At 54.7% G+C, this 20874-nt stretch overlaps 1 protein-coding gene and 1 long non-coding RNA gene across 12 annotated transcripts; both read right to left on the reverse strand.

Annotated features, from left to right (window-relative positions):
* LOC113999221 lies at window positions 1-2108 on the reverse strand. Its single transcript, XR_003544781.2, has 4 exons — window positions 1895-2108; window positions 1643-1776; window positions 1270-1376; window positions 1-1039 (listed from the first exon to the last, which is right to left on the reverse strand). It is a non-coding gene; the product is annotated as an uncharacterized LOC113999221 (long non-coding RNA).
* A 735-nt stretch (window positions 2109-2843) lies between these two features.
* On the reverse strand, window positions 2844-18671 carry LOC113999180 (tropomyosin alpha-3 chain). Of its 11 annotated transcripts, XM_039385951.1 has the most exons (10): window positions 18487-18671; window positions 15571-15704; window positions 14611-14728; window positions 14287-14357; window positions 12892-12967; window positions 12353-12415; window positions 12135-12204; window positions 10304-10382; window positions 8403-8466; window positions 4607-4684 (listed from the first exon to the last, which is right to left on the reverse strand). In XM_039385951.1, exons 1-10 carry the CDS (start codon window positions 18616-18618, stop codon window positions 4607-4609), a joined length of 885 nt encoding a protein of 294 aa, XP_039241885.1. In that variant the 5' UTR covers window positions 18619-18671. The 11 variants fall into 11 exon arrangements, with proteins under 11 accessions (XP_027598218.1, XP_027598222.1, XP_027598220.1 ...); XM_027742417.2 differs by lacking the exons at window positions 4607-4684; window positions 8403-8466 and adding an exon at window positions 2844-4021; XM_027742421.2 differs by lacking the exons at window positions 4607-4684; window positions 8403-8466; window positions 12892-12967 and adding exons at window positions 2844-4021; window positions 13432-13507 and having other exon boundaries at window positions 18487-18653.
* Between the last annotated feature and the right edge of the window lie 2203 nt (window positions 18672-20874).

Genomic DNA, 20874 nt, shown 5'->3' on the forward strand with positions numbered 1-20874 from the left:
TGCAGAACAGAAACCAGCTGTGTTTTATTATGGTGAGTTATTCTCAGGTCCTGTGAATTGACAGAAATCAGTGAAAAGTGTGTTCCCTTCCAAGGAAAACGCAATGCACTTTCCAAAAACACTCACAGGATTTTGCATTTCTGTAGTGGTTTGTCACACAGAAGATTTTTGGGGATTATATGGGAATAGAATTGTGTGTGAAGGAGAGACTGAGATAACACAAGGGTTAATTCCCTTCTCACTCTCATTTCCTTATTAGTGCTAAAATCTGTAGCACAATTCCCCATGGCACTCCCTTTGGCAGCTGCTCGTTGCTAAGTAAACACACATTCACATCAGATAAATGCACTTCGGTGTCACAGCCATCACATACTCTTGCTCCACTTCCAGCGTCCTCCTGTCTCCTGGGCAGATGGTGAAACTTGAAATAAAACACAAGGTTGGCTCCCAAGAACCATCAACAGCAACTCGGTAACATGATTTTCATTAAGAAATGCAACTCTATTATTGGAAGTTATTAATCTGGGGATTAATAATAGGAGCACTCCTAAATTGGCTTGGAAACCTGAAGTTTGCATTAGGCTTTGTCCCAAAGCAATGAGAGTGCCAGTGATGCTGATTTCTGTAACAGAAACATCTTCCCACTGCCATAAACCAGATTTTAGTGGGGAACAGAGGACAGGCACAGGGTCACTGTGAAACTCCTCTGGGCAGGAATCAAGGACTGGAGCAGAAGTGTTCTCGTTCTTCATCCTCTATCCAAGTATCCAAGTACCCTGAATCCAAACACTCCATAACAAAAACAAGCAGCAGAGAAGTGGCATGAAGGCAATTCTGACACATGCTTTCCAAGCTCCAGGGCCCATTTCCTTGTTGTTAGTCTGCAGTGGAGTTAATTAGTCTGATTTAGAGAGAAGCCCATCAAGTGGAGAAACACCAACTTCAGTTTTCAAATCACTGCACTTGAAAAGATGTAGCCTTAAGATTGAGCTTCCCACTGCCAGCAGGATGGATGCAGTTACAAAGGGAAAGTATATTCCTGGGAAAAAAAGGAAACATGAGGGTTTTATAATTGAGCTTTTAATTTACTTACTACCTAAAAATCCAGCTTCTACAGTGCAATTAAGAGCAGTTGGGGCTCACACATGGAGATCCTTGTTCTTTTACAGGAATTCTCTCATGATTTTCAATTTAACGAAAGATAATATGGGCACCCTCAGAGTGCGCAAGTAACTACTCTGTGAAGTTAAAGCATTCAGAGAAACTCACAGTTAGGCTCCAAAATGTCCTGTTTGCCTTCACAGTCTCTTTTACTACAAATCAGGTCGGTGAAGGAAGACACAGCAGATCAGGTCCAACTGGTCCTCACTGCTGAGCTGGTGGAGGAAGGTGATATCCACAAAGATGACATAACGTTCAAGGGCAAGTTCTAATTCTGCAAAAAGCTCATTTGACAAATTAAAGGCATCTGATAATCACCTACAGGAAGGAGAACTCACACAGAGACTAAATGTCATGGACTCTTGGTTGCTGACATAAGTAAACTCAAGCCTCCTTTTCCATTAAAGATAAAGACAACAAGAAGCATTTCTTTCTCAGCAGGAAGAGTTAAAATTGTGGAATTAACAGTGGGAGAGCTTACCTCACAGGTACATCTTTTGATGTCCAGAGCTCTCACAGCAAACTCCAGGGGAGAATTGTCCAGAATGTTCTCAAATTTGGAACATAATTTCAATGCTATCATATCAACAAGGACATCACAATGGAGTAAACAGCCTGTCAACACGAGAATAAATAATCCCTAATTCAGCATCTACAGGCTCAGACTGGCTTCAAAACTGGTGAAAAATTAGCACTAATGAAAATAACAAAGAACAAATCAGCGACTTCTTACCCTACAGAGACTGGGTACAGGCACCGTCATGACCTGTAGGTTCTCACAGAGTCTTTCATTCTTTCGGAAAGTTTTCGTTTCTGCATACAGTTCCCTGCTCAATGAATTTGCACTTTACTGCCTTCCACGTTCTTCAGCCATTGCAGCAGAGCAGCCACCAGAGGGTTTGGGGAACAAACAGCACCCTTCTCAACAGCTACAAGGAAGGGAGGGAGGGAGGAAGGGTTAGTTTTTCCCCCTCCACTTAGACCTGTATCTTTAAATGACCTTAAGAGGTGGCAGAGCACATAAATAAAAGTGGGTTTATATTGTCACTAAAACAATCCCCTTTCTAGTGTTTATTCCTGCAATGATCTGCTTCAGAGCATCCTCCCAGTGCTGGGGAGAGCCTCCAGTAGCTCACCCGTCAGGTCCTGGAGTGCACAGGCTTCAGCTGACAGTCCCTCTTCTTCAGGTGTTGGTGTGGACACCAGCCAGTAATAAGAGTTCAGAAAACAACCCCCTTGATCCTGCACAAGCCTGCATCCCCCACCCAGCACAGGTAGGACAGCAGCCCCTCGGCCCCTTTTCCCCAAGCCCTGGAGCCCTGCAGGGGGTTGTGGTGATCCAAGGACAGCACCTGGCCCTTGGCCTTGTTGAACCTCACACCACTGGCCTTGGCTCATTGATCCAGCCCGTACACATCCCTCTGCAGGACCTTCTTGCCCTCCAGCAGATCAACACTCCCACGCAATTCACTGTCATCTCCAAACTGACTGAGGGACTCACCCCCACAGTCCCATGTTTGTGCTCCAGCCCTAGGAAGACACTGGCAAGTCCACCTCTGTCTGACCCTCTGTCTGGTCTCATTTCCAGGAGATGGGCACACACCCTGGCCTTCATCCCCACCCTCATCCCCCACAAGCCCAGATGGAGTGGATCACACACAGTAAAGCTCTGCAGCCAGCAGTGGTGTGGAGGGATCGGTTTTTATTTCAAAAGACAGTAACACAATTTTTCAATTTAGTATCAAAACACTGGATAGGGGTTTCGTCTCCAGATTGGCCCCTAAAACTGCTACAACCAAGCAGCATGCTCAAACCACAAGCTACACACTGCGAGCGTGGCGATACCGCGCTCACGCCTCACAACCACGAAACACCAGCAATGCACAGCAAGATGGCTTGTACCCAATTAAGACAGTAAGAGCAGTCCTGGCCAGGAGGGAAGGCTCAGCTCCCTCCCTCCAGGTAGGCAAAAACACTTCTCCAAGAATACAAGGCTGTTGTACTTAAGCTGTTAAGTGTAACACAGCAATGAGCGGTGAAGCTTGGTGCACCAGCACTTAGTGAAGGCAAAGTCAGCCCCAGGGTAGCAACGGGTTAGAGGGGCCGTGGCTGCTCTAAGCCCACCAGGAAAGGAAGTGGCCAACGGTGGGGGGGGAAGGGACACAATCCTTGTGAAGGTTCAATTGTTCAGATGACTGGCTTGGCTTAAAAAAAAAAAGAAAAAAAAAAGAAAAAAAAAAGTACCTTTCACACAAGTTGCTCCTCCCCAACACAGTTACCTTAAAGCTGAGAAACTGAACTGCACTTTTGGCAAACAGCTCTTGGAAAGGAAGTTTTCCCAACAAGCTTCCATCCCTAGCCTGGCTACTCTGACTCACAGCGAGCACCATCACACCCTTTTCCTGCCCTGCCAAAGCAGGGTGGCCTAGAGCCAATTAACAGAAAGTTAATACCAAATTTTAAAGCCAAGAGCTTTGAAGTGTAGCTCACCAGCCTCACACGATATTTGGAATGTTTACAATGGTTGCTACAAAAAAAGGTAGTTACAAAATGTGTACATCTCAAACATGCTCCCCAAACATTATTGCATTGTTTATTTCCCTTAATGATGCTGTTTGAAGCTCTGCCCAACCTGGTGGCCTTTAACCCTGGGGCAAAGGAGATTTGTGTTTGGTCAAGTTGGCAACAGAACGTAAACTCTGGTCCCCAGGGTTAGAGGGCAGCAGCAGCTGGGCCGGCGCCTGGCATCGCGTGGCGGAGGCGGTGGCAGGGATCTATTACATCTCGTTCAGGTCTAGCAGGGTCTGGTCCAGCATTCTTTGCGTGCAGAGATGCTCCTCTTTGGTGGATTTCAGTTTATCTGGCAGAAAGCAAGAGTTGAGAGTTACAAAGCAGTGTCAGACAACCAAAACTCCTTTGCCACAGAAAGCTTGTGCCAGCCCCTTCCCCGCACGCAGCGATCCTCGGGCCAGAGTAACTGGCTGGGTGCAGCTGGAAGCTCTGAGGTTACCTGGCTTGTGTGTAGCCCTTGCCTCTCACACTGCTGGTGCTCCCAGTCAGCACAGTCATGGTGTGCCTTCAGCCAGAGCCCTAGGCAGTGTCTCACATGCAGGTGCCTCCGACTGCAGCCAGCTCTCCCCAGGGCTTCCACACCTCCATAGCTGACCCACATGGCCCAGCAAGGCACCCTGAGAGCAACACACACTTGGAAATCACCCCTAGAAGGTGGCTATGACCCCCTTCCCTCAGCACAGGGCAGGGATGCCAAGCCCAGCAGCAGGGAGCAGACCGCCAGCCTGGAGGGCAGCGGGGCAGGGGCTGGGGCAGTAACAGGCAGAGAGCAAGGAGCAAGGGAGCTGCACCCTGCCCGAGACTACAGGCAGCTGTGCAGTCGATTCTCACATGTTCCTTAAGCCAGGAGGAGAGCAGATCAGCAGCTAGTGCTCTAGGTAGGCTTTACTCCAAAGGTGAGCCCACCCATATCACTGGAGACATCCACACGCTGGGACACTGGATAGACAGGCTGTTGAAAAATGTCCTTTAGGTACAGGCAGATTCCCAAAGCCACTCCCAACCTCCCCAGAGTCAGAAATTGTGCACAGAGAGAGAACAGTCTTCCTCGAGCATGAGCAATGGCAGCGCTTAAACACACTCTGCAGGCACTCAGGACACAGCTTTGGGCTGTACATTTTGGGACTTGCTGCCAAGATATCCATGAGCCTTCCCAACCCTCCCAGGGCTCTGAAGCTGCATTGGGGTCAGGCCCGGGAAATGACTGCTACCCTACACCTTCTCGGTTAGGACTCCCCTAGATAGGAACACACTACAGGTGTGCAGTGTCTCACAGACTACAAGGTCAGTCATTTATTGGCAGAAGCCATCATTCCATGCATCAGAAATCCTACAGTCATTTACCTAATCACAAATTCAGTTGTAGCAGCTTCAAGCAGACATAAGCCTAACTTCACCCCACCCCTCATTTCAGGGGTGCAGCCATTCTGGTTCCATGGAGGAGCCAGGCAGGACCCCCCTGGACAAGCAAACAAGACCGCTCAAAAACCAGCCAAGTCTGGGGGTTACTTCACCAAGAATAGAGTTTACCTTTATATGTTAAAAAAATGCTTAAATAAATTATAGGATGAATTCAAGTGCCCCATTAAAAAGCGGCAATTGCATAAAATTCGCAAGTCTGCCAGTCTTAATGATCAGATTTCACTGTGGTCCACAGCACTGGTGGTTGCAATAAGCTCATTTATGGGATTAGTGAGCCCCTTCTCAGTCACACAGATCATGCAGCGTTAACTTCAGCTCATTAGAGAGCAGGCGGTTTTTCTCAAGCTGGCTGTACAGGCACTCTGCAGCAGTGACAGGATGAGGGAAACAAGAAGAGAGAAAAAGAGAGAAAGGGAAGGTTAGTAGAGCACCAGGATGAGCACATCAAACAAGCTTGTCTCCATCCAAGGATGGCCTGGGCTATTCTCAGGTGAAGCTGGAAAGAACAAAGGTTTGTCTTTCTCTAATTTGTGCTTCAGCTCAGGAAGATCACAGAGGAAACCAAATGTGGACAGAAGTGGAAGTGCTGCCAAGGATGTGCAAAGGCAAAGAAAGGAAAAGGAGACACCAGAAGACGAGCCTGCAGGCTGGGCTGGACCCCAGTAAGGACAGAGACCTGGGATGTGCTTTAAGCCTGTGTAGCACGTTGCAGAAACAAGTCCTACCACAGCTGAACCAGGAGTAGCTTCCAGAGGGAGCCACACCACACTGCAGTAAGATTGACAGGGTCTGCACAGTGGGACAAGGACACCAGGAGAAACAAGGATGACAGCACCTCATCCCTGGAGGACCATCCTCTGAGAACACACCTGGTACCACACCAACCACTCAGACCAGACAGGACTGAAGGCAGCAACTGCTTCTAGTACAGGACAGAGAAAGTTCTGGAGTGCAGGCTCCTCTTTTAGATCTGCCCCAGAAGAACTACATGAGCAGGACACAAGCTGTTGCTGTCTCTGCAGCCATGGCTCTCCAGTCCCTGGCCTTACAGCCCCACAGGGGTCCAGCAGCCACACGCGTCCTCGAGGCTCATGCCCAGCACATGTGTTCATGAGCAGTTCCAGGAAAGGGAGAACCAGTTTGGTCCCCTCCCAGGACCTATCATCTCTCAGAGCTGGGTGGCCAATGTCCTGACACAACTGGCCAGAGAGCCCATTCAGCATCTCTCTCTGCCCATCTGCACAGGCAGGGTCCTCCCAGCCTGACAGCTCCAATTCCTGCATTTAGGGGAATTCCAGGCAGTGAAAAATGCTTACACAACAGCTTCCAGCCTGGCAGAACTGACCAGCACCAACTGCAGTGACACACACAGTGTGCTGCCTGTGCCCAAGCAGCAAGCCTAGAGCACAGCCTTGGGCTTGGGCCTTGGGCTTCTCCTCAAATCCTTGTACTAGGAGGTCCTGGGCACCCTCTGAAGGGGAGCTACACCGTTCCTCATTGCTTTCAACCAAGGAATATTTTGCTCTTGAACAAGATCTAGCTGGGTAAGATTCCAGACAGTCAACTGATTCACATGGAACAGTCAAAGCACATTGCCATCCCCAGGGTTTCAGCCCGGTCTTTCCAGAGTGACACCCACACACAGAGGGGGAAGTTCACCTTCAGCCTCACCCTCAGCTTCTCTCAGCCCTCAGGACCTGCTCCAGCTGCACCTCACTCTGTAGGAGAGGGCAGTAATGCTGATTGATTGTCCCTTCTTTAAAGACACCAAGGGACCAAGGCAGAGCCAGAGAAGCCAGTGATTTCTGTCCCACCACAATCCGAAAGTTGAGGGTAGTTGTGGGTACACCCACCCCCATCCTGGCCCACACCTTGCACAACAGCTACTACTGCTGCTAAGGACTCTGGCTCCACGCTGGCTCTGAGCAGGTTGGCTGGGCACCCTGATGCCAGCCTCCAGCCCCAGGTGATCTGGGCTGGTCCTGGGTCCCCAGAGCAGCAGAGGATGGGAGTGAACTGTGCTCAGAAGGACCAGTGACTGTCAGTTGGTGTAACAGCTCACAGCTTTAAAGCAAGCATTGCTGCCTGTGGACAGGGACCTGATAATCCACCTGCACAAGGGGGAAAACTGGAGTGTTTGGCATGCATGACCTTTCCCAGACCTCAGGAACAGCTCCCCCACATGGAATGTTTGCCTAGGCTGCTACCCCTAGTGTTAGGCCTGCTCTCCTCTCTGCCCAGCCCCAGGGCAGCCTCACCAGCCATCCCCGCCACTGAGGGAGCCCCAGGACCCGGCCCTGCTGGTCAGCTAATCTGCATTTGCAGCACTCCCAAGTCACAGCCCAGCTCACAGCAACCAGCCTGTACAAGCCCAGCAATCCAGTCAGACCAGATGCCTCCAAAACCTCCCAGGGCAGACGATGCATCACCCACCCACCCGCCACCCAGCGTGGATTCTATCCAGACGAGCAGGGAAAGGCCCTGCCACAGCCCAGCCTCAGATAACATCACTTGGAACACCACTGTGCAAAGCCACCAGCTCTCCACAGCATGAGTCAAACACAACAGGACCTCCCCGTGAGGAGAGAGGCACTTCTCAAGGGCAGGCTGCCATCTTCCACCCAGTAAGAATCACAGAATGGGTGAGACTGGAAGGGACCATAGTGGGTCATCTGGTCCAACCTCCCTACTCCAGCAGGGCCATCCACAGCACAGGATTGCATCCAGATGGTTCTGGAGTATCTCCAGCGAGGGAGACTCCACACCCTCTCTGCACAGCCCATGCCAGTGCTTGGTCACCCAAACAAGAAAGGAGTTTTTCCTCATGTCCAGGTGGAACTTCCTGGGCATCAGTTCCTGCCCATTGCCTCTTGTCCTATTGCTGGGCACCACTAAGCAGAGACTGACCGACACAGATGAGGCCCCGTTGTCTCAACAGCTGACAATGGAACACCAGGCTGGAAGCCTCTACACTGACAGAAGCCCTGCCCCTCCCACAGGACCCAGACCCCCCAACTCCAGCTGCAGTTGGGTTACTGAGGAGTTCTAGGTTCTTGCTTTGTGCTTACAGGGCACAGTTACTGCCCCACATCCCAGGAGAGTCACACCATACTTTGAAATTCCTTACAGGAATGCTCCCTCCTTCCCCACCCAGACCTGGCACCTAAGACAGAGTGAGAACAGGTTGGGGCATGCCTCGACTATCCTGACTGCCAGTGCTGTCGTGTGGAGAACAGAGGGGCACAAACCTGAGAAAACCACGGCAGGTGTCCTGTGTCACCAGAACTCTGCTCACGAAGGGCTCTTCGGGCACTGTGGCAGATGAACCAATCCAAAAAGGAAAAAGTATTTGAGCAGCCCCCACGAGGCAGCACATACCGTTACCACAGGCTGACCAGTGTTTATCATACCACACAACGAGCAACAGCTCAGCAGTGACACGCGCCAGGTGCTCACAGCCTGGTGGCAGCGCCCAGTGGAGAGCTCCATGCCACGCTCCCAGAAAGATCCTGCTGCCCTCAGCCCCTGCACAGCAAGGGGAGGGTTCTACAAAACATGGGTTCCCTGGTTCAGGTGCTCACAGCCCTGCTGCAGTGCCTCCTCATTCCTGAAGCAAGGGGCCTCACATCCCTCCCTGCGCACAGGCAGAGCCTCACACCCAAACCAGTCCTGCCCCGAGGGAGACCAGCCAGAGCTCATGCAATATTTATTGGCTTCCACGCCTTGGCCTAGTGACTACCAGGTGTGTGACCTCCCACTGCAAGCCAGTGCTTGGCAACTGGTGCTGGTGAACACTCCAGAGCAGGCACGAATGAGGAGCGTCTTCAGTCAGGCACAGCTCCAGGGTCTCCTGCTGCAACCCCCAGCCTCCCGTTTGACCCCACAGGCCCTGTCTGCAGTGCTGCCATTGCATCTGGGAGCCAGCAACACAACGCAAGGGAAAATCCAGCATGCTAGTGAGGTCTGTGTTCCACTGAAGGTGATACTAGTTTGAAGGCAATGCTGAAACGTTGTTAAAGCAGCGAGTGGTCACTAGAATCCCACTTCTCAAAAGCACCAGCCATTCTGTTCCATTTATATAAGAACTGTTTTCCTTAAAAAAGGTGACATCATGCTCGAGCAAGAGGCAACAGAAATACAAAAGGAGCTTTATGGCTCCACACAAGATATGCAGATGAGAACAACATCCTCCCAGCTCCCCCGACACAGAAAGGGCAGCCCCTCAGAGCAGGCTGTGTCTGGCACATCAGGTCACACAGAGGGAGCTTTGTTTGGGAGCAAGAGCAGCAGAACTGGGGGGCTGCTGCTGCTGTCAAGCTTCAGTGTCTTTACAGCACCCTTTCCCAGGGATGCCCTGTGCACAGTAACTGGAAAAAGGTACTGGAATTCAAAGTGAGATGAAGAGAGCGTGAATGCAGAGTGCAGATGTAGATCAAGCCACCAAGCAGAGAGACAAATCCAAAGTGGAGTTTGGAATCGCAAGACTTATCTGTGTGAGACAGAAGGAGACACTAATTTTAAGAGAAGCTTCGGTGTTTGTGCACAGCAAACTCTGCTGAGGCAGCTTTGGGACACTCATGTTAAGGCTCTTCTCTGAGGGGTGAGGACCCCGTCCTCTCCTGGGTTAGTGCAAGGATCACGCAGAGCAGCTGTTAGAGCAGCACCCACTGCAGATCTGAACACAAAGCTGAGGAGTAAAGTTGCAGAAACACATGAGTTCAGCTACTTCCACAGATCAGTTCATGATCCAGCCCATCTCAAGCCTGTTGTGGCAATTCCTAAGGAATCCACTTGAGCGCTATCCACAGCCTCTTCCTGAAGGAATCCCGAGACCATGGCCCAGTGGCTCCAGCAGACAACAAAGCTGCTTTACCTCAGGAAGCCTTTCCCAGCAGGACTGGGAATTGCACTCCAGGAGTTCAAGTCAGAACCCTTTCAGGCCAGCACAGCACTTGGTTACACATGCAGATCACGAGGACCTAGAGTTAGAGGACGGCATGCTGGGGCGCCTTGGGCAGATCTGTAGAAGTAACCTGGGACGGCACAAGCGCCGCTGACTCTCCAACTACAGAAACCACAGCAAACCAAGCAAGCGCTGGCGGCCCAGGCTGCTGAAGCGAGAGGCAAACGCCAGCCAGCTCATATTTACATGGAAGTCATGTCATTCAGGGCGTGGTCCAGTTCCTCACTAATTGCTTTGTACTTCAGTTTCTGGGCATAGAGCTCATCTAGAAGAGGTTTAGGAGGAGAACAAAATGGAAACAATGAGGGAAGGCAGAGGAGTTCTTCCAACACTCTGGGGCAGGAAAAGCAGGTGGGACTCAAGAACAGAAGAAAATTAAGTCAAATGTGGAGCTCTCGGGACTCTGTGCTCGTCCGCAACAATAAACAGGAGGGTTCCAGCAGCCTGAGGACAATCTGACCAGCAAGTGCCTTCCAGGATTACAATCCAGCTCCAAGGGGAGCTGAGCCAAGCACTCAAACCACATTAGCTTGTAAAAACAAGTTGCCCAGCTAGGCCAGCAGGAACCAGTGACAGGAGGAGCACCGGGAAAGGGCAACTTCATCCACTTAAGGAGAAGCTTGCTCCACCTAGGGAGGGCACTGATCAATCGAGGTGCTTTCTTCTCACCTTGTGTCTCAATGCAAAGACTGGCTTGGGAGAAGTCAGTCATGTAATAGAGCTGGACATCAGAAGGAATTCCTATCCTGCAGGAGGCAGCGAGGCAGGGCAAGTGGAACAGACCAGCCACACTGGCGTTCTCCATCAGATAATGGAGCAGCCAGGCAGCTCATGGCCTCTGGGGAGGGGCGGGCCTGGAGCTGTGCTGATGCACTCCTGAGCCCTGCAGAGCCAGCACAGGTTGCTGCAGCTCGGGCTGCCTGGGCTACAGTACAGCTGGTCATGCTGTTAACAGCCTCACAGAGCCTGGGGAGCTGTCAGTTGTCACAAACTAGGTCACTTCAGCAGCAAGGCTGGAGACCAAAGCCAACTCTCAATTAACAGGTTTTGAGGGGAGTATGCAGGGATGTGGTGGAGTTTTTGCAGTTCCCCATAGCAGTTTGCCCTGGATCATGAGGTAGCTCAGATTGCTGCTTGGCTGTGGTTCTGGAACAGCTCAGCTGACACCACTGCTATTTCTCGATAATAAAGCTCCAGACAGTAGGATGGGGCTTTGTATCTCCAAGACCTGGCACTATAAGACCACAAAGGCACACCTGCGGTCAAGGCAGAAGGCCTGTAAGGGATTTGGTTTACCAGCACCACCACTCCAGACACAGCAATCCATAGGAAAATCTGGCCACAGCCCCAGATTTAAGGGAGGCAGCTGGAACCTTCTTCTTCCGTGGCCTGGGGCAAGGTTCTGCAATGGCTGGCCTCAGGAGTGCTCCTGAAGGATTGTGTGAAGGAATGGCAGGAGGAAAGGAACCCATCCTTGGCACTGGCTGACCACCGCACTTCGTGGACGGGGCTGCTGGTGATTTAACCTTGATCCAGGATCAACACTGGGGAGTCTGAGTCTTCACAGGGGCTGTTTCAAGACTCACTGACTCCCGTGGTTGGCTGGCAGGACATTGTCTGCAGCAGCCAGCATGTGCATGACCTTCTGCATGCAGGGATGTTTATTGTGACTAATTCCTGCAAGTTTAGGTGTTTCTTTCCTATGCCACTCCTTAAATTGGATTAAGCTGGAGCATAGGGATCTAGTTACATTCCTGAGGACATCACCACCAAAACACACCAGCTACCAGTTAGATAAAGCAGGTGTCTGGAAAAGGAGCTTGAGATCTGCTGCAGTACAGCTGGGGAGATATTTTCAGAGCACATACACAGGGCATGACTCTTGCAAGCCTCACCTTGGAGGCCAAGTCAGGTCATAATCCAAGTACTGAGGAGTACAGCAGCCTCTGCACTCTCCAGCTACCTGGGAGACAGCTCCTCACCACATATTCCTTGGTTTCCTATCACCAAAATGTACCTTCCAAATCATCAATGGTCTTCTCCAGCTTGGCTACAGAGCGTTCAGCAAATTCAGCGCGGGTCTCCGCCTGCCAGATGGAAACACGCCACTTAGTGCAACAGCTCTTCAGCAAAGGGCATCAGCTTGAGGACATGGAGTCTCCCATCCTCCATGTCTCTCCCCCATCAAGCTGAGGCCAGATTACCCAGCTGGGCCATCCTGACATGGTCACTCACCTCTTTGAGTTTATCAGTCAGGATCTTTATCTCTTCTTCATATTTATCCTCTTTTTGAGAGTACTGTGGAAAAGAAGTTAGCAATCAGCAGCCCCAGGTACCTCCCACTCTAGAAAGCCCACAGCTACAGAGGGAGACAAACTCCTCACTGCAGCACACATGCCCACAGAAACTTCCAACTGGGAATTGTTCACATCCCTGCCTGTGTCCAACAGGACTGGGTCAGGTAGCAAGTCCCACATCATGCACAGAACACAAACCTGGGCACAGAAAAATTCTCATCTTAACATCTTAGCACCTTAAACATCCTGGCTGATGGAGTCTGCCCCAAGGCAGGGAAGGGCAGCCAAGCTTCCTGCACCCCAGCTTCCACAGCCCTCCGCTGAAATCCATTAGCCCTCCCAGGAGAGCAAGCACAGCTCTCCTGGCTTGCTTAGGATTGCAGTTGCATCATTTCCATCCCAGTGGGTGCTCTGCTGTTCACACACCCTCCTATAGCACTACAGCAATGTTTCTGGCTCTGGGACAGGCAGCCCTACCTTCTCAGCCTGAGCCTCAAGAGACTTGAGATTGTTGGTGACATTCTTCAGCTCCTCCTCCAGCTCGGAACATTTACTGTGGGGTGTTGTAAAGAAAGGGGGGGGAAAAAGGAAAAGAAGAAGTGGGAGGGAAAGACAGGAGACAAGAAGTGAATCCACATGCAGGGAAGACCAGGAAGTACTTCAGGAGACTGTCTGAGATCAGACTGGATGGAACCCTGCTTTGAGGCACTTGTGCAGAAAGCAAGTTCCCTTTTTGCCTCTGAGCTCATGTTTTAAGTATTCTGCCAGCACATGTACAGGGCACGAAGCTGAGCAGCAAGATGTGGACACAGGTTTCTGCCAGACCTGGAGTCTCCAAGGAGAAGCTGCATGTCTAGTGTGCTGTACAGTAGGAAGCTGTTCAGACAGGGATATTCATGGGCAGAGAGGACAGAACGTTCCAGGAGAGAGAAAGGCACAGTTAAGCTGACGGGAGGAGCGTAGTGAGGAGACCACAAGAGTTCTGGTTTAATGGTTCAAGAAGGGAAAGGTTAGTACCTTTTCTTCGGCAACAGACAGACACTTCAAGTTCTGGTCCATCACTCTGATCTGCTCCTGCAGCTCCCGGCAATGACTGTTAGTGATGGTCACACAATGGCACAAGCCAGATGGGGGCAAGGTCAAAAGGAGCACCAAAACCACAACACCATAGAGCAAAAAAGGGGGTGGGGGGAAACACAAAAAAGTCATGGTCACAACATGCACATCTGGGCAGGAAGCACAGTGCTGCTGCTGCGTACACACCAACTGCGTTAGACAAGGCCCAGAGCACGGAAAGGTCCTGACCAGCTCCTCAAGGATCAGCTAAAGCATCCGGACACGTGAAAGAAGACCAGGGGATCTGTGCCTCTGCTCTGAGCAGAGGAAGTCCAGCTTGCTGCTCAGCAGTGCAGGAGCCTGGAGCGCTTACTGCAAATACCTGCAGAAGCCAGAGACCAGCCTCAGCCACAGCTCTGCCCTCAGCCATCCCATGTGCTGCTTCAGCCCCCAGCCCAGGAGGCCTCTGCTGCTTTAGGGCAAGCACTGCGCCCTGTGGCTACGTGAAGGATCTCGTGACTGCACGCACAAAGCAGTGCTGGTGAATGCTGTGGGGAGAAGGGCTCTCTGGCCTCTGTGACTGGGGAGTGTCTCCATGCGAAGGGGCAGAGCAACTATGCTCAAGGCAAATCACATCACAAACTCCTTGTCCTGAGTGGAGCCAATCCTGTTTCAAGGAGAAGAGTGCTTCCAGCCCTTTCCTCTGAGGACCTAAACCCACCCAGTGCTTCAGGCCTTGTGTAACAAGGTTAGCAATGCAGTGTTAGTTCCCATGCAGAGGCAGATGTGCCAGTTACATGCCAGTGGACTACTCACGACTCTGCGAGCTCAGCTCTCTCTTCAGTACGCTCCAGATCTCCCTCTATGATCACCAGTTTCCGAGCAACCTGGAAGGGAGAATCAGAATCAAGAGGAAGGAGGATGATTTTGCACTTGTAGGCTGTGCACAGCAGTGAAGGGAACGAATGCCTGCAAGAGCTGCTGGAGCTGCCAGAGGTTTTTGGCCAAGCAGAGCACTGATGTAGCTCTGCTGAGAGCCAGGCTCTGCACAGAGCTTTGCTGAGGAAAGCCTTGCCAGCAGGAAGAGGAGTTGCCTCTCCTAGCCCAGGTCAGCTGTACTAGAGCATCCAAGAGTCTCACCTCCTCATACTTCCTGTCCGCCTCCTCTGCGATGTGCTTGGCTTCCTTGAGCTGGATCTCCTGCAGTTCCATCTTCTCCTCATCTTTAAGAGCTCTGTTTTCAATGACTTTCATACCTCTGTCCAGAAGTAAGCACAGGGAGGAGAGGTGTGTAAAACAACCCTCGACGAGCCAGCGCTGAGATGAGTTTCAGAGCATTAACAGCGCTACCCTGGAACCACAATGCTTCCTGACAAGCCATGACTCCTCTGAGTGCAGAGGGTGGCACAGGAAGGCAGATACCGCTGGGCTGATGTGAACCTCAATTGCTCAGAAATGACTGTTCCTTGGAACATTCCTCCAGCAGCTCACTGGGCTCCTGGGTCAAGGGAAGTGCAGTGCTGCTGAGAAGAACAAGCCTGGCTGTCTTAGGAACTCAGCAAAGCCAAGTCAAGCACTTCCCCATCTGGAATGCAGGAAGAGCCAAGTCCATCTCCATGGCAGGCCACCAGCCAGGTCGGGCTGCTCACCATGGTGTGTGCAACCGAGGAAGCACATCAGCCAGCTGCAAGGGGACCACTACTCGCTGAATCGGAGGCCAGGTCAGGGGACATCTGCCAGCTGGCAGAGGCTGCAGGAAGAGAGGCTGCCCCACCTTCACAAGGCAACGGTGTCTCCAAACCCACTTATTTCTCCTCCCTTGGAGGCAGGAATGCATGGTAGCACACAGCACTTCCTTGCTCCTTAGCTTCAGGTTCCAAGACATTCAAGGCCATCAGCAGCCTCAGGTTCCAAGACACTCAAGGCCATCAGCATTGTTTTAGCTGCTCTGCGTAAGCAGGCACCGACTCCCACATCCAGCCTCGATGTGGGATCTCCTTCCCCCACTCTGGGAAGCCCAAAAGGTTGGATGGCACTGGGCCCTCAGTCAGAAACATATCCAAGCTGTTTGACAGAGCATGAGCAGGAGCCCTTGCTCACCTTTCGCTCTCATCTGCTGCCTTCTCTGCCTCTTCCAGCTTCTGCAGAGCCGTGGCAAGGCGCTCCTGAGCTCGGTCCAACTCCTCCTCTACCAGCTGGATACGGCGATTCAAAGATGCCACTTCTGCCTCAGCCTGGAGGGAGCAGAGGAGGGGACTCAGCCTGTGCAGGTTGAGCAGCTCAGGCAGGGCAGCTGAGCTCTGCCATCGGGTCAACATGGGAGCCCTAAGCAAACCTTCAGCCCCTCTCCCAGATGCCTGCAGCACGTTTAGCTCAACAACACTTCCTGCATGCTTTGTCCATGCTGCAGCCCTCCTGCAGCCTTCTCCCTGCCAGCCTGAGCTGTCCTGACAGTTTAAGCCATAAACACTAAGGAGATGACTTGTGCCAAGGGGTGCCTCTGCAGCTGCTGGGATCCTGCCAGGCCATCCATCACAGCTGTTTATCCACCATGCCAGAGCATGGTGACAGCTGCCACTTAGCACAGAGTCAGTTTACTCACACATCTGGACGCCAGTGAGCATTGCTTGAGGCAAACCCTCTCACCAGCAAGGTGAGAAGGATTAACAGGTTCAGGGGATGTGCCAAGTTATGTCAGGTGCTGGCAGGCTAGGTGGGCCACCAGTGCTGCCCAACCCAGGGGCCCACAGCCCCAGAAGAGAGCCTGCCCTGCTCGAGGCCTCCTTCCTCCCAGCGAGTCACTAACAATCCAGAGAAGGAGCAAAAGCCTCCTCCAGTCCTGAGACAGGTTGAGGAGGCTGTTCCCCAGCAACAGCCACCTCGGTTCAGCCATAGGCACCAGGAGCTGGTGAAACTGCTGACAGCCCTCAGGCATTTGCCAGAAATGTGACCACAGAAACACCAGCGGAGATCAGGGGCTGTCCCATCTCCCAGCCACTGTGATCAGCCACAAGGCCCCTTCTCACAGCCCCATCCATGCTAATCCCAGAGAGAGACCAGGGGAGCCCAGATGCTCTGGGGACACTGACACCCCACTGGAGCCCCCTGGGGAATTCGGAATCCTGGTCCCCAACAGGATGACAAAGGCAGACAGGGCTGTGGTCATTCCAGGGCAGTGCTGTGATCTTCTACAGAGACCTGGGCACAGGCACATGCCAGACAGACACAAAATACCCTAGCTGAATGTTAATAAAGCAGCCTACGCAGACACACTGCTCCTCACCATGCCGAGGAGGGAGGAGCAGAGCAATGAAAGGCGCCAGTGTTACAGTGGAGCCCAACACCAGTTGCATCCAGTTCCCAGAGGGGCTGTCCGAGCTCTCCCCCTCCTTCTGCCACTGAGGCACCCCCTACCACATTTCCAGACTGGGCTGGGAGAGCACAAGCAGCAGGGGAACTCCCATGCAGGCACATCCCACTCCTCACCCAAGAGGCCCACACCCTTGTGGGTGCCCAAAGCCAGAACCCGCCCCGCCTGAGGGGGAAGTGGTCTGCCCAAAGAGGAACACAACGATACCTTAAACAGAACTGGGAAGGAGACTGCCTGACATATCTTTTGCCTATTAAAGGGGACACGAGCTGTTGAGGTGGATAACTTTCACTTTTCCTCTCCCAGGGGGTGGGGACTCACCAGCACAGCAGGCCTCTGCTTCTTCACCCTCTGAACTGCATCACTTAGCCCTGACTTCCTGCAGGCAGTGCTTAACCCACCCAAAAACCACCGCTGCTTTTGAGGAAGTGCCTCTCCCCCACTGCAGAAGGGCCCTTACACCTCCCCTCCTGCTGCTCCTCCCTGGATGCAGCCAAAACCGTCAGGCTTCCCCGGACCACGGGGTGAACTTCCAGGTGACTTCCAGGCAGCCCTGCTGCAAGTGGCACATTCCTGTTACTCTGTGCTTCCTTCAGGAAGGTAGCCCTGAACCAGGGAGCACCTGGAGCCCTGCAAGCCAAGGGAGGAGCTCGCCCCGGCTTTTGGGACTCACCATCGCTTCCCCAGCCCACAGAGATCCAAGAGGGCTCCCCAGGACCCGGGATCAGTGCCAAACTGGGAGCACTGGTTGGCTCCCCTGAAGGAGGCTCAGGGAGCTGGGAGAAGCACGCGTGTTCCCATGACAACGCTGCTATTACAAGGAGAATTCCTTACGTGGCTGCGAAAAAAGAGCCCAGCTGAGGCCCAAGAGCTTCTGCATGGGCCTGGGCAGCAGAGCCCAATCACACAGTGCTGTCACAGACACGCAGCTCGGGCACTGAGGGGAGAGGGCTCAACTTCAGCAAAGTCACTGCAAATTCACTGAGAACCACATTCGGATTCGAGCCGGGACTGGCCCCGTGTCACCCCATCCCTGTGCCCACAACACACCGGCCTTGCCTGTGCCCCCGGCCCAAGGGAGCCGGGCACACTGAGGTGCTGCCTGTGTCACCCCATCCCCGTCCCCAGCCGTGCCGGCGTCCCCCGGATCTGCCAGCTCAGATCCTGCCGTGGTTGCTCCGTCCTTCCTTCCTTCCAGGCCATCCCAGCCAAGCCCCTGCGCCTCCCCCCGCGGCTGCCGGTCCCGGGGGCAGGATGCGGGGCTCGGGAGACGCTCCAGGGGCTTCTGCCCGGCCGCAGCCGAGGGACCCCGCTCCCTCCTCCCTTCCATTTTACCCGCGCAGCTCCGGGCTCGGGGCCGCACAAGATGGCCGGGGCCTCTCCCTCCCCCCGGCCGCGGTCAGCCCCGGGACACGGGGAACGGCGAAACGACGCCTCGCCGGCCCCCCCCCCCGCTCCGGTCCCCGCTCAGCACCACGGGCAGGTCCCAGGGACCCAGAGAGACCCCCGGCCACGGGGCGGGACCCCCGGGGCGCAGCGGACCCCGCGGGACCCCGCGGGCGCTCCCTGCGGCTCGGAGCGGGACCCCCCGGCCCCGGGCGCGCCGCCACCCCGGCCGTGCCCCAGCGGGGCGGCCCCGGCGGTACCTGCTCGCGGTTGCGGCGCTCGGCCTCCACCTCGCGCTGCAGGCGCTCCGCCCGCTCCTCCGCATCGTCCGCCTGCTGCTGCAGCACCTGGATCTTGCGCTTGACCGCCTCGATGGTGGTGGCCCCGGCCATGCTCGGTCCGTCCGCTCCAGCCCCGCCGCCACCCCCGCACCCCCCGGGACCGCGCCCGGTCCCGCCGCCCGGAACTGACGGCACTTCCGCCCCGCCCCGCCCCGCGCGAGCGTTACCGGGGAGACGGGGGGAGGCACCGGGACCGGGGGGGACACCGGGATACACCGGCACACACCGGGGCACACCGGCACACACCGGGGCCTGGGGCACCGGGACCGGGCGGGGACACCGAGATCGGGACACACCGGGACCAGGACACACCGGGACCGAGTGGGGACACCGGGATCGGGACACACCGCGGCCGGGGACACTCTGGGATCGGGACACACCGGAGCCTGGGGCACCGGGACTCCTCGGGATCGGGACACGCCGGGACCGGGACACACCGGGGCCTGGGGCACCGAGACCGGGACTCATCGAGATTAGGACACACCGGGGCCTGGGGCATTGGGACCTGGACCTGGGACACCGGGACTGGGACTGGGACCAGGTGGGGAAGGGACACCGGGACCAAGACCGGGCGGGAATAAGGACACTGGGACCCGGACCTGGTGGGAAAGGGGCACTGGGACCGGGCCGGGGGGGACACCGGGATCTGCACCGCAGGCACCTGGGTCCACAGGGACCTGCCCCATATGGGCGTGGGGGCACTGGGACCGGCCCCATATGTTGGGGAGCACAGGGCCCCCAGTGCCTGCGTGGGGGCACTGGGACCGGCCCCATATGTTGGGGAGCACAGGGCCCAGAGGAGCCAGGCCTGACCCCACACGGGCCCCCCTCCGTGGGGCCGGACTCCTCGGTGCCACCCATCCCTCAGCCCCACGGGCCACATTTGGGGACTGCTGGGACACAGGGGCTGAGCTCGGGCACTGCAACCCCCAGGACCCTACAGCCCTGCGGCAGATCCTGCTCCCTCCTCCTGCCCGGGACTGGGGCTGTGACTGCCGGGGTCCCGCTCTACTCCCGTGTGCCAAACCCCAACATCTCGACGGCCTGAGCCCCTGTGAGAACCCTCCAGTCTGAGGGCAGACGATGGTGCAGACAACACTGCCGAGATCAGTGTTCCTTGGAGCCAGGAGCCGTGTCTCTTGGTGCCGTGAGGGTTCTTGGAGCCCCCCAAAAGCTCAGTAAATACACCACCGAGCCCCGTTGCTGCCCTCACCCCCCACAAAGCCCATTTGGCAGGGCTTTGGGCACATGGATAGAAGGGAAGGGTTTCAAGCTGCTGCTTCCTGACGTCCTCAGCAGCTGGGCAGGTGGATGCTGCAGGGCCCCATTTGCCTGGGCTGGCATGTGCGGCATGTGCAGCACGCACGTTTCCAGGGATGAGGTGGGAACTGGAGGCACCTGGGAGGCAGCTCTGCCCATCCAGTCCCTCCACTGCCTGGAACCAGGGGGAAACTGGGGCAGCCCCGAGGGCCACCCTGAGGTGGCAGCAGCCAGGAAAAGGGGCTCCAGATACACAGAGAGGGATCCACAAAGAAGCAAGTGGGGATGTGGTGACAGCAGGAAAATGCCAACAGGGAGCAGAGGGAAGCGGGAAGGGTGTAAGGGAGCGAAAGGGATCCCAGAGCTCTGCAATGCCTCATTGAACATGTGCCGACTCCAGTGCAGGGATGGCACTGCCACCGTGCTGGGACAGAGAGCTGCAAGCAAAGCTGCAGGGTGACAAACGTCCCAGGGTTCCAGAAAGGCTCCAGAGCTCCCAATAACACCTTGACCCCCAGCATGGAGCCAGAATGTGCCACTGAGAGCAGCTCAGGTGCTGTGCCGGGGCTCAGGCACTTCCCTGTGGGCACAGTGGCAGAGGACAGTTCCTGCCTCCTCTGCCCATCGAGGGAGAGGAGCTGCAGGATTTCTCCTGGCTCTCACAGGAGGGAAAAGCTGCATCGCCCCAACGCTGGACCCTGAGACATCCCAGCCCCACGGGGAAGTGGCCCCTGGCTGCCAGGTCCTGGCAAGTGATGAGCAGGGCCAGATGCCTCGTGATGGCTGCAGAGCGGCCAGTGGGTGAAACCCTGAATGGCTGGTGCTGTTGTTTTCCTGTAAACAGTGGCGGACAATAGCTGGGCTCTGCAATCCTCACACTGCCTATGCACCTCCACCTGTCTTCATCCTCCTCCTCCCCCTCTTCCTCTTCCTCTTCCTCTTCCTCCTCCTCCTCCTCCTCTTCCTCTTCCTCCTCCTCCTCCTCTTCCTCCTCCTCCTCCTCCTCCTCCTCTTCCTCCTTCTGCTCCTGCTCAGGAGCTCGACTCC

Source organism: Pipra filicauda, unplaced genomic scaffold (assembly GCF_003945595.2).
Source record: "Pipra filicauda isolate LSUMZ 115617 unplaced genomic scaffold, ASM394559v2 scaffold453_size531900_pilon, whole genome shotgun sequence".
NCBI classification, from domain to species: Eukaryota; Metazoa; Chordata; class Aves; order Passeriformes; family Pipridae; genus Pipra; species Pipra filicauda.